General features: G+C 37.0%; 1 protein-coding gene across 1 annotated transcript in view; it reads right to left on the reverse strand.

The window, feature by feature from the left end:
* Window positions 1-13899, reverse strand: part of DLGAP4 (DLG associated protein 4) — a 328200-nt gene that overhangs the window by 77370 nt on the left and 236931 nt on the right. The window contains exons 4-6 of the mRNA XM_081947857.1: window positions 11534-11648; window positions 2183-2233; window positions 173-419 (exon numbers count right to left, since the gene is read on the reverse strand). Coding sequence (XP_081803983.1) covers window positions 173-419; window positions 2183-2233; window positions 11534-11648 — 413 coding nt within the window. The remainder of the gene's footprint in view (window positions 1-172; window positions 420-2182; window positions 2234-11533; window positions 11649-13899) is intronic.

Consider the following 13899-nt stretch of genomic DNA (forward strand, 5'->3'; position numbering starts at 1 on the left):
TCTGTCTCAGTCTGTTCTGGACTACATTTCCTACAAATTTCTGTTACTTTTTTTTTTCTTCCAAATTCTCTTTCCAGGCTCATCAAACACTTCCCAAGCCATGCCAAATAAATTGTTTAGCTTCGTATACCCCAAGTACAGTAAAAAGAAAAGAAAAGAGAATCTGACTTACTGTTGTTGCTGGGAAGTGTCTGGCTGCCACTGATGGTGCTGGCTGGGGGTGGCGAGAGGGACTGGACAGACACTGTATCCTCTTCTTGAGAGCAACCTGCCTGGATAGCTCGGAGGTAGCTGTGGCTCCGGGAACGGAAGTAGCTGGGAAGAGGCAGGTCCAATACTTCCACAGCAGCTGATTCTGCTTCACTGTAAGCCGATTCACACATACCTTCATATTGATCATTCAGCTCTTCTTCTGTTGCCTGCAAGAACACAGCTGGTCATTCTTCATCAACAGTGTCACCAGTTCTCTATATGTCATAAACTCTCTTTACTGTAAATATGTTTATTATATTTATTTCATGTCAACTTTTCATTGCCAAGGGATGCCTTGCTTTTTATTATTTATTAATTTGGGGCAGCTGAAGGCCACGATGGACAAGGCTATTCATAATGACATCTCTAAAGACAGGAATTCTGGGATTTGAGAGTCTTGTCCTGTTGAAAAAGATGGATATTTTCCCTCAATTTTCTAGCTGTATTAAGCCTATCTGAGGTTTAACACGCCAATGACCCTCTATTTTATTTTGTTTTCAGCTGAAAAGTCAGAGGGAAATAGCCTCTTGGTAGTTCAGTGATTTGCTTCTGAATCTTATAGGGCTCCAGAATCTATAAAAAGATTTTGGATAGGCCCTGTATGGAGTACATTTGCTGCATATCACCTGTTCAACTACTAATTGATTTTTTTTGGGGTGGTGGTGGTGGTACAAGGCAAGATTTCTTTGTTTTCCACTAACAACAAAACTGCACATTTTACATAATTCTGGCATACAAGATGCTTATTTTTGTATTATAATTAAGGCAGCAACAAATTATGGAAATTCAGCAAGCATGCATTGGATCACCCTGTATGCATCTTTTGGATGGAATATAGCTTGATGGCTCACCAACAAGAAGAGTTGTATGAAATTAGCTCACAGCTATGATAAAATGATTTGAGGTTCTCATTACATGGATCCATGGAATGTTCATAATCGAGAACATTAACACACCAAGGCAGTGATATGGAAAATATATATATTTTTAAACCAGAAATTTAGAACTCTTAAGCTTTCATCTATAATCTCTGGTGAGAAAATCCAAATCTTCTAATCCTGGATCATGTTTATACTTAGAAATAATACATCCTATCCATTTTACTAAGGCCTGCATTTTTAATTTCTCAAAGTTCAACATTTTATAGACTTCCTCCCCCCCCCCCAATTATTTGTTGTGCTGCTACATGCTAGACCTAATACTTCCCATCATATTCTAGATGGTCTTTACCCCTCATTCTTTTCAATTGTAATTCTGTCTCTGGGCTATTTGGGCATGATATTTGTCATTCAGACTTGGCATTGATCCCCAATACTGTAGTAATAGTAAACTGAGTGATATGGTTGCTCTTTTAACCTTCCTAGCCACTTTTTTTTTTCCTGGCCTCTTGATGACTTTGTTTCTATCTCACACTTCATAAGTTGCCGTTCAAATGTATTGATCTTTAGTCATATCAATCTATACTATGAAAAGATTGATATGATAGTTGATGTGGTTTCATTGAAAGGCAAAAAGGGAAAAGCACTTTCAATAAAAAGTGAGCTGAAAAGAAAAAGGAAATGTCAGAACTTTATGTAATAAATATAAGGAATAAATCCACATTTCACTTTTGGTAAATTTCACATTTTATTCAAGCATAAGTTGATTCTATCCCATTGAATTTTCTTAAAATCTGCATGAAAATGGGTCAGCACCTTCCAACTCAGATGCACAATTTTTAATTAATTTTTCTTGCTGTATACTTTATTCTATGAATTCTTGCACATAATCTTCCTAATAGATGCATTTTAAATAGAAATTTAGTAAAAAATGCCAATATTGAGAAGAATTACATCTTGCTTTTCTTTTTGCTCTCATCTTAGTATATTTAAAGTAACTTCAGTATAGTATTGTGTTAAGGGGCATTAGAAGAGTGTCAGATAGACGGTACCTGATCTTCTTGTGTAAATATCTGTGGAATAAATGAGGATTGTCCAAATATCTGGAAGAAAGAGTTGGAGAAGATTAAAGCATAAGGGATTGGGATTTCACTGCTTTGCTACAGAAGCATTCAACAGATCCACAAAGTGACACTGGCAACCATGGAACAATTTTAACCTGTGACATCCACATCCAGAAGAATCAGCTGCTCTTCTGACAACTAATCAAACACAGCAAGACAAAATTTAACAGATTACATCCCTAGATACAATTAACATTTCAACAAAATTAACTCTCCATAAGACAAATAGCTTTCTCTCTGATTTCCACTAAACTGATAGGGAATGAAATCTAAATATAAATGATATTCTTTGAAAATAGTATTTTTGAAACACAACCAAGATATTTGACTCCACAATATTGGGGCAGAATTTTTCCTCACTGTAAGAACTGAGTCATTAAAGTTATTGAGCATTTTAGTTGTCTCTTCTACCAAATTTTGAATAGGGTTATCAAGGCAGAAAACACACTGAGCGCGGTGTAAGATAATATGGACTATAATCCTAGTTATGATTAAAAGCAGATTCTTAATGTTAAACAGTCTCTCCGCTCCCTACTTAGTCTGGCTACTGTTAACACATGTATTGAATTCCTTTCCTTTCCTCCTAACTATATCTGCATAGAGTTAACCACTCAGATATATGAAGAAAGATGAAAACAGCAAAAAGAATTTAACTAGAATATATTGATTACAAATATGCATCTGAATTGCATTGCACTGAAATGTTATATTGATTACAAACCTCAGATGGATTTGGTAGAAGTATTTATATATTTAAAAGATGGGAATTTAAAGATCAAATAACAAAGAGTGCTATCCTCCAATTATTAAAGTGATGGATTAGATAAACTGATCTTCTCCCTTCAGCTTCCCTTGAAATAGGTATTGAGGGATAGACCTGTCTACCTATACATTTTATTTCTTGTACTTTAACAAGAAATAAATGCTAACAGCTTTATAGCATTTCCATCAACTCTACCATAAAGGCATCAGCCAATGTCAGCCTTAGCTATCTAAGTGAAGCGGTATTCATATAAAACCCTGCATGCTTTCAGCCAAGAGTGGAGTGCAGCAGTGGATGGTTTTTGTTTACCTAAGCCTATCTCATTGTAGAATCACACACACAAATTGTAATGAGATCTGCATGCACTTCTCTTAATGGAAAGGGGAAACTTGCTGCCACCAGCCTGGCTGGCTTGCCCCAGGCAGCTCGCAGTGGGAGAACTCACTGTGGGAGAATGCCAGAGGGGAAGGAAACTTACTCCTCCTTTTCCTCCTCCTCTCTCTCCTGCCCTTGCCATGGGACAGCTCGCCATGGGAGAATGCCAGAAGCGAGAGGAACCACCACCTTCTCCTCCTTGTGGAAAAATTGTCCACCCTGTGTGAGTTGCAGGGTGACTTGTCCTGCATTGAGATGGCCAGAGAGAGGCGGTGATGGTGAGGCAATGGTGGCTAGACCCTTGATAGCGAACCTATTACATGCGTGCCACAGGTGGCACGCGGAGCCCTCAGCTTCACCACACATGCACACATGCCTCCTGCCGACTGATTTTGGAGTCTCTGCTGTGCATGTGAGGGGGATGGGGTGCATGTGGGAGACATGCTTGCATACATGGGGGGAGGGATGGCCCACTCGTGGCCCATTTTTGCTCCCAGGAGACTGCAGGGAGGTTTTACTAGGCCCAAAATGGGTCACGGGGGTCGCACACGCAGGCACAGGGGGGCAGGGGGAGCATGAGAGGGTCATGCACACATGTGCAGGGGTGGGCGCACACAGGAAGAGTCACACGTGCATTGCATTATGGGTGCGGGCTGTCGCATGCACATGCACACACTTTCGGCACACGACGACAAAAAGGTTAGCCATTATTCTCCTAAAGAATTCAATTTGACTTAGTAATGACTATTTACTTTCAAAATCTGGAAACTTGTGTTTGAGGAAATGTTAAAAGTAAAAACAGCCAACCAATTTTATGTTTCTGCTTTTTGGTACACTTAAAACTATTTTTTAGCAGTGTGCCTGTAATGTATTAAATGGAAAAAATTGTTGCTGGATTTAAAAACATGTCAACTGTTGGTTTTATCAGTGGGGCTTTCAATTAGTTCAAACTTTTTAAATCCTTCCCCCCACTCAATACCTATGTAATCTCATCCAATGAACATCTCATAAGAGACAGTATTGCTTGGTCCAGAAGATCTTGTCATTTGTATAAGTATGCCCCAGTTGACATTAAGCCTGATTACTTTGACAAGGTGTATATCCCAGAAATGAAAAAAAAGGACAATTGCCGTTTTTAATTAGTTATCACTGCAAACCCTGTATTTGAGATAAATTTCAAAGAAAGATAAAATGTGGAAATTGGCATATAAAAGATGGATGGAAAGTGATGAGGGAGGACTGCTTGTTTGAAGGCTTCTTCCCAGTTTTAACAACTTGGGAATAAGCATTGAATCCAAGCATGATTTATGAAGTTGAGAAAGTTAACCTCAATGAGCAATTCTGAAAAGTACTAGGGTCAATCCAAGTTCCTCTTAGTGCTATGTGGTATTCATTGTCTTTTCAGTAGAAAACCTGTTTTCAGATGCCTGTGTGGAGATTAAACTGGTTATCAAATGAAATCTTATTTATGCAGACGGTGGACATCTTTTTCCAAATTACAAAATTTATGCTACATGTTGAAACAGCTTAAGAAAGCTTCATGTCGTTAATGTGAAGATCCTTATCACTTTTATAAAGGTCATGTTTCATGACTATATTTAAGCATTTATTTTGGATAGTTCATGATTTAGGATATCGCTTGTAAATATTAACTGGACCTTTTTTTAAGAGGCCTTCTATGCTTCTTCTCCTTGAATGAGGCCAGGGAAAACACTAAATCTATTTCATTTACATTTACAAATTTACACCTATTTTATTTGATTACATTCCAGACATAGATATAATAAATAGCCCTCTTCTTTTGCACTCTGATTCTGAACATTATAATTTAGAGTACATTTTGATCTTAAGAACTAGATCTAAATCTTTTAGGGACAGTCAAGCACCATGAGTTCTCACAATGTTCTAAAAGTAGAAGCAGAACATCTTTGTATAATTTAAAACCTTAGCTTACGGATTATTAGGAAGTTGACCCTAAGGTTTATCAAGTTTGCTGCAAAATACATTGGAATGCCACTGATGTTATTATATCAACAGCGATAAATTTATAACAAGCTGGTTAAAAGTGCAAAGCTAGCTCCAGGCTTGAAAAGTCCCTTGAACTATATCCGGATGTATCTTACTTACAATAGTTATCCTTAGGACCAGTGGTAGAATGCAACCAGTTTAACAACCGGTTTGGTGAGCGCGTGCTTTGCGTGTGCATGCGTGTTTTGCACATACACGCACCTAATGTGCACTTTGCATGTGTGTTCAGTGTTCAAAAACTGTCCATTTTAAGCATAAACACTTCCCTTCTATGTCAGCACCAGTGAGTAAAAGAGCTGATGCGCGGCTCATCAGCTGTGCCGTGCGAATCAGCTGAGCTAAAAAAACAGGGAAATATAGGACAGGAAAGGGCAGGGGTGGGGGCGGGGCAGGGCCGGGCCAACTGCTCACCGGAACTACCAGTTCGCCCAAACGGGTCCGAACCGGCTGAATCCCACCCCTGTTTAATTCAGACTCAAACTGAATTGACAGCAGAAGGCAGCAACAGTATTCTAATTAGCACTAGATAGCAACCACTATTTTATATTCCCTCAATGTTATCACATACCTAATGTTCTATTACTCCATGGTAGGTTCCTAACTATAGTCAGGCATACAGTGTAGTAGGCCCAAGGACATTCTAGCCAGTAGCTAGTCTAAAGAAAAATATTTATTCTTAGGAGCTTGCCCAAATTTTTTTTGAAAAGCCTAAAAACATATGTAACTTAGGAAATACTTATTTTTTTAAGTTTTTCTTTTTAGACAAAAATAAAACAAACAGTCATAAACACACACAAAATAAAAATCCTTCTCCAATCACTTACAGTGTGTCGATTGGTTACAAAACCTTTGTGCTTTCTCACAATAGTCTTCACTTGCAATTTACATAAAGACTCATATCATTATTCTAATATATATCATATACAATTGTTATGGTTATTAAACATTCATTTGACTATAGCTATTATTACATCCTTTTTATGTAAAATATTCTAAATTTAGGATAAATTTATATTATGGCATTTACATCATCCTGAAATCATCCAATAGTACTACATCTTTATATTCTATTCTATATAGAATTATTTATCTTTTATAACAAAGCTTTTGAACATCCTCTCCATGGTCCTCACTTACAATTTCTCTTCTCTAATGGTAAAAATTTATCTCACCATTTTGAAACACTCTCTCTCCTGTTTTCCTTCCATCAGGGGCTGTCCCAGCCTTCTGCAGCTTCAATGGCTGCCTCTCCTGGATCAATCAGGGACTTTGCGATGTCCCTGAGATCAGCAGGACGTGCCCTTCTCTATCACCATCTCTACGGGACTTTTTAGGTCCAAAAGGACCATCCAGCAGCAGAGATATCGACAGCAATCCTGGAGCTCCAAGATTGCATGTTGTGTCATAGCAACATCAGCCCCACCCTCAGGAAATACTTATTGTTGGGAGGAACAAGCAAGGGGCAAGGCTACCACCTGAATTTTAAGACAGATTAACATAACTGTTCATTTTAATGGAGAGTCAATAAAAAGTAATTCATTTTTCATTGAATTTATCCAGGACATGGACAACATTTGCTACTCACTGGACAAAACTAATATGGCATTTTTTTCCAGAAAATTCGCAAACGATTTTATAGGAAAAATAATTTGAGAAACATACAAATGAAAATTTTGACAAACATCACAAAAACAAAAATGCTTTTATAAGTCATAATTGAATCTTACCATGAGATTTTATTTTGCTGTCCATCACCCATAATCTCTAGCACAGTTGAGACAATGTTGATCCCCCAATTCTATGCATGAATAACAGGGGTGGGTTCCTAGCTGCGTTGGTACCAGTTCACTTTGCATGCTCTTTGTGTGTGTGCAGTTCACTGCAAATTGTTCTGCGTGTGTGCAAAGACCATGAAAAGCTAATAAAAAACATGTCGGCAATGGCAGCAAAGACTGGGGAACCGTATCAGGGGCGTGGCCAGCCTGGGTTGCTGCCAGTTCTGTGACCCAGGCCAAATTACCACTACTGGTTCAACCGAACTGGTGCAAACCGGTAGAAATCCGCCTCTGATAAATAACTATGATGATGAGCACATTAAACCTATGGTGAACAGCAGCATGTCTTACAAGTAAAGCATCCCTCCTCTCTCTCCCCTATGGTACAGCCCATCAAGTCCCTATAAGTATAAGCTGATGTTCTCTGCTTTCAAACTCAAGTCTTTGAGCTGAGAAATAGTTTGAAGATCTTCTGGAACCAGGAGAATCAGCTGGTTTGAAAGATTCAGTTTCTTTCACTACCCAAATTAGAATGTGTGTCCAGGGACTGAAGGGAAAGGAGCATGGCCACACTAGTGACCAACTCCCTCCCTAGGGATGGCTATCAATGATACCAATTGAATGGTCATAAAACATGTTATATCGTGCCCACTTTGAAACTACCATGATGTTGTCTGCTTATGAGGGAAAACACTATTTTAAAACTGGAAATGCTCTAGATGATTTAAGACTGTGTCAGGAACATTTTGGGGAAGAAATGAAAGTAGCATCATGGAGACTGACAAAAAAGAGAGACATAATCATGTTGTAGTTACAAGTGGGAAAACCTCTGAAATAGGTTTAGAAGTGGCATGGTGATCTCAAAGTTTATGACTAACAATGTTGAAGATTTCAAGATCATTATAGCATCAGGGACAATCTTGTCCCCTACCAATATTTCAGAATATAACTTCCACTAGTCCTTGCACTTCCACTAGACCATTGGTAAAGATTATATGTCATTGACCAAGTCTCAGAGGATTAATGAGGTGCAATGAAGAAAGAGGCTGCAAAGAGAATTTTAGGTATTTCTTTTATACCATCTAGATTCTTGTTTGTTTGTTTATTGGATTTACATGAGCATCTTCCAGGCCAGATGCTCTCAAGACATTATTGACTTAAAGAGGTTGTTGGAGAGAAATTTCATTATGCTCACCAATGAGAACACCAGAGTTTAAGAAAATAGCTACGAGGAAGGCACAAAATATCATGTGGACATCTGTCTGTTGGTCTCTATCCATCCATCACCTATCTAACCTATATAATTCCCATCTTACAAACAAGCGATGGGGCAGGTGGTAGGCATCGCAGCACACTCTTTGCTTCTGAAAGGGTTTATTGCTTGGAAAATATACAAAAGTAATTGGAAATGTGGAAATACAGTATGAAGATTCTGAAAAATTATATAAGGAAATGAAGAATGCAAAAGGAGTAGAATCTAATTACTGCTTATCAAATTCTATTTCACATTTTTCCATGCTCTGTCATTCCAGCTTGTTCCATTGTGTTATTCTCCTCATGTTTATGGCTTCTCTGACTCTCAGCCTAATTCACCATCCACAGCATCTGGTTATTAGGCTGATTATGATCTTCCCTAGTTCTACATTCAACTTGATTACTGAACTGAAAACAGCAATCTTGACCTTTCCTATCTTTTCCTCTTAGTAGAACTGCCAGATATCTATAATCTGAAGAAATTTAACTTCCCATATCTGAACAGTACCATGCCACATGCTGCTGCATTAAAAAAAGTATAATCATTCCTTTCTAATTGCACTACAAATTAAAAGTAGCTGTAGGAAGGAAGAATAATCAGTGCCACAACATAAAGCAGATGTGCTGTTTATACTGGGCAGGGCTAGTCTAGTGAAGAGAAGGACCAGGAAAGACATGATAGCTGTATTCAAATATTTGAGCTGCCATAGAGAGGAAAGGGTTATTTCCAAATATAAACTATTTTCCAAAGCACCTGAAGGCCAGACAAGGAATAGTGGATGGAAACTGACCAAGGAGAGATTCAACCTGGAAATGAGGAGCAATTTTTTTGACAATGAGAGCAGTCAACCCCTGGAATAGCCTGCCTTTAGAAGTAGTGGGAGTTTCATCACTGGAAGCTTTCAAGAAGTGACTGGACTTCCATTTGTCAGAAATGGTGTAGGGTCTCCTATTTGAGTGGGGGGGGGGGGGTTGGATTAGATGACCTACAAGGTTCCTTCCAACTCTGTTAATCTCTTAATACTCTTATACTATTTCTGACATTTATGAGCCACAGTTTCATCAGAAGCCTCCTGGAAGGTAACTTATTGGGAGAAGCAATTCGCCCCGAGTCCTGCCTGGAAAGGGAGCGGCTAATAAATCCAAATTTATTATTATTATTATTTATCTTAATTCCAAGGGACTTTGCTGTCTGACTGCTATTGGTTTGATGGCTGTAAAATGGGGAGAAACAAAGTCCCTTCGGGGAGAGGGGGCGGTCTAGAAATCAAATCAAATAAATAAAAATAAATAAATAAATCATTAATAGCTATTAGCTAAATTGAAGCTCCATTGAAATACTGGCTGTTTGGGCCAAAATCAACAATAGAACCTGTCCATTCAATTTATTAGCCTTCTTGAAGCATAGGATAATCTCTAATCCGAGACTACATGCTGGATTATATGGAATATTGTTCTGATCTGGCAGGAGTCCTTTTTTCTTGTAAATATCTCAAAATAAAGACCTCATTTTCATCATGTGCTTGTTTAGGCAGCAAAAATTTGTTGTCAAATAAATAGTCTTCAACATAGGATCGCAGTTAAGTGATGTCATTATGTGAGTCATACCTGATTTTACAATCTGTTTTGCTACAGTTGGTATGTGGATCACAATTGTTAAGTGAATTTGGCTTCTTCCTTTGTTTGTTAGAAGCCTCTTGGGAAGTTCGTAAATGGCAATCATGGGACTTTGGGAGGCAGCAAATGTCATAAATACGTATCAGTTGCCATGCACCCACATTTTGATCACTTGACTGTGACTGTCATAAGTGAGAGGATTGGTCATTATTAACTTTTTTCAGCACTGCCATAAATTTGAATGGTCATTAAGAATCACTTAGAATGATCTAAGTCAAGGACTATCTATACAAACTTCATTTGGTATCAAATAAGTTCAGGAGAATAGGGACACGGTGGCTCAGTGGCTAAGACACTGAGCTTGTCAATCAGAATGATTGGCAATTCGGTGGTTTGAATCCCTAGCGCCGGGTAATGGAGTGAGCTCCCGTTACTTGTCCCAGCTTCTGCAAATCTAGCAGTTTGAAAGCATGTAAAAATGCAAGTAGAAAAGGAATATTTGGTAGGAAGGTAACAGTGTTCCGTGTGCCTTTGGAGTTTAGTCATGCCAGCCACATGCCTACTGAGACATCTTCGAACAGCGCTGGCTCTTCAGCTTTGAAACAGAGATGAGCACTGCCCCCTAGACTTGGGAAGAACTAGCACATATGTGCGAGGGGAACTTTACCTTAAGTTTAGGAGAAGCTCAATATTTCAAAAAATGGAATAAACTTTAAGGAGAAAAATATCTGAAAAAGTGAGGGACAAGAAGACCTAACCCAAGAGAGATAGAGTGATTAGAAAATAATTTAGAATGAAAAAGGAATAACTGAAAAAATGGTAATCTAGACAGAACTCTGAATTAGATTTCTCTATGTGACAATTCTGTGCTACAAATATATTCCTTATTTTATTATATGCAACACTTGATGACTACATTTAATGCAATTATTGTAATCTTAAATGTTTATTAGGAACGTTTGGACAATGTTATGTGGAGTAATTGATATGTTACAGAGAAATATTTTAAGAACATATTAAGAACTGTGATGGGTTAGACTTGAAAATTTTATGTAGCCCAACATCTTTCTGTTCTCAGGTGCTTCTGTGAACTTCTAAGAAGAATCCAGCAATTTGGGGTACGTATAACATGGTTATATGGGAACCATATTATATGTGAACTGTGCATAGGTAGATATGCCATGCAGAAAATAGATGAGCTGATTAAATGTAGAGAAAATATCTGACTTTAAAGATAAAATTTCATAAATGCCCTTCAAATATATTTATTGTTAGTTGCATTCTCATCTATATACCCCTGTGGTAGTAGTCTCTTGTGGCTCTTGTCTCTTGTAGGAAGAGAAAGAGAAGGGAAAGTCTATTGTAAAGCAGCCTTTGTTTTGGCTTTGAAAAAAAAAGCTTCTCTCTTGTCTCACTTCTTCCTTTAAAAATGGCTTTTGTTGTGCTTTGTTGTATTTTGACCCTCACCTGATTGATGCAACTGGACTCATCCAGGTTTTCTGAGATTTGATTGTATTCTTCCTCCCAGCTTGGAAATTTTGGTGGTAAAAGGATCTCAACAGAGTCCAGGCGATCCAGGCTTCTGTGGAATGAGGATAAAGAGTTTGAGATAAGATAAGAAGAATGGTATCATCAACAATCCTAGTTATGGTATTGTCAGAGTCCTTTGCTCATAGCACCAGGTTTTTGGAGTTCTTGAATAAGATGCAACCAATGTGCTTCTCTCATGAGTGTGTTCATTTCTTTCTGCTTCTGCTCTTCCTTACTTTTGTCCCATTATCTGTTATCATCGGGATAAATTCATTTAGTTTCCATATGAGTACAAACTTTTCTCATCAAAGTATGAACTGAAACTCGGCTATCTTTCAAAAAGCATACTTCAATTATTGAAACAAATATGCAAGTTATAAAGAAAGTTGTGTTGATCTCAAGCTTTGTTTTGCCGGCTTTTTATGGCATGGGAAGACTTACAAGAAAAAGAAAAAAACGGAACCAACTAAGCTAGAACAAAGCATCCAATGGCCACTGAGTGGCAGTCACGTTCTACATATAGGCTGCACATTTCTGAACAACTTGCATTTGTCAGAGTCATAGAAGGGAGCATTTGTTTCCTTAAATGCATGTGGATAAGTATGTCTCCAAGACGCCAGCAAACTCTGCTTTAAAAAATCTTCCCAAACCGCAAAAAAGCATTTCGGAAATGACCCTCATGGTTTGTATGAAGAAAGTTCTAGATTCATCATCTAAAATTGAATCTCCTTTAGGGCTCCTGCATAATAGGCAATATTTTAATCTATGTAAAGATGAGATAGCCAATTCATTTTCTCCATTGTATTGTAGCTACCGTTGTTTGATTAATCCCAGGCACTGCTTTCCCCCACCCATTTTCCAAGGAAAAATAAGTTAGCTAGCTGGAGGTTATTATCCAAATATAAGTAACTACTGTGTAGTTACAATCCAGAACCTCTGCAAATGAATCACTTTTTCTTGGTTGTGGTGATTATGAATGACAATGAGAAACAGGAAGACCGGAGTGCAGCTACTCAATGCATGATTAATAACTGGATTCAGGTTCTAGAAGCTGCTACTCGTATATGAAATATTTTCCTGAATATGTTATGTGTAATTCTTAATTAAAATAATCACTGAGATTTTAAAGTTTTTAGTTACTGCTTTTGTTATACTTGAGCATACATATCTGGGAGAGATTGTACAGAATGTGTTATATATATATGTATGTATGTATGTATGTATGTATGTGTATGTATGTATATATATATGTGTGTGTTGTATTTGTACTGATAAATAAATAAAGGGAGACTAGTATAGATCTATTTTGAGCTAATTAGCTCTCATCAGCTAGCCATACCCTTACTGGGATTCGAATATATATATATATATATATATATATATATATATATATATATATATATATATATATATATATATATATATATATATATATATATATATATATATATATATATATATATATATATATATATATATATATATATATATATATATATATATATATATATATATATATATATATATATATATATATATATATATATATATATATATATATATATATATATATATATATATATATATATATATATATTCGTAGATTTTCACGGGTGTAGGTATGCTGGTTTTGTTGTATTCGGGTCTTTTCCCATGTAAGATTGAGATTGTCTTTGCAACGTTTCGGCAAGATCTCACTTGCCATCTTCAAGCTTGGGCTAAAATAGATGGCAAGTGAGATCTTGCTGAAATGTTGCAAAGACAATCTCAATCTTACACGGGAAAAGACCCGAATACAACAAAACCATATATATATTTATGGTCATACCAGGGGTTGTAACATACATACATACATACATACATACATACACACACACACACACACACACACACACATATCTATATCTATATCTATATCTATATCTATCTATATCTATATCTGTATCTGTATCTGTATCTGTATCTGTATCTGTATCTGTATCTGTATCTATATCTATCTACCTACCTACCTACCTACCTACCTACCTACCTACCTACCTACCTACCTACCTACCTACCTACCTACCTACCTACCTACATACATACATACATACATATATATATATATATATATATATATATATATATATTTGAACATAGCTATCTAAAAGAGGTTGGATATTATCTTACATACAAAAATCAGACAAGTCCATCTGCCTTTCTCCTGTATACCTATTATGCTCTTGTTGGAATTGAGAACAAGAGAATAATAGGCCCAGGGTATTCACATAATATAAAACAATAGAAGTGAGAAGAAATATTTT

The sequence above is a fragment of the Natrix helvetica genome (assembly GCF_964273705.1).
Source record: "Natrix helvetica genome assembly, chromosome: 3".
NCBI classification, from domain to species: domain Eukaryota; kingdom Metazoa; phylum Chordata; class Lepidosauria; order Squamata; family Natricidae; genus Natrix; species Natrix helvetica.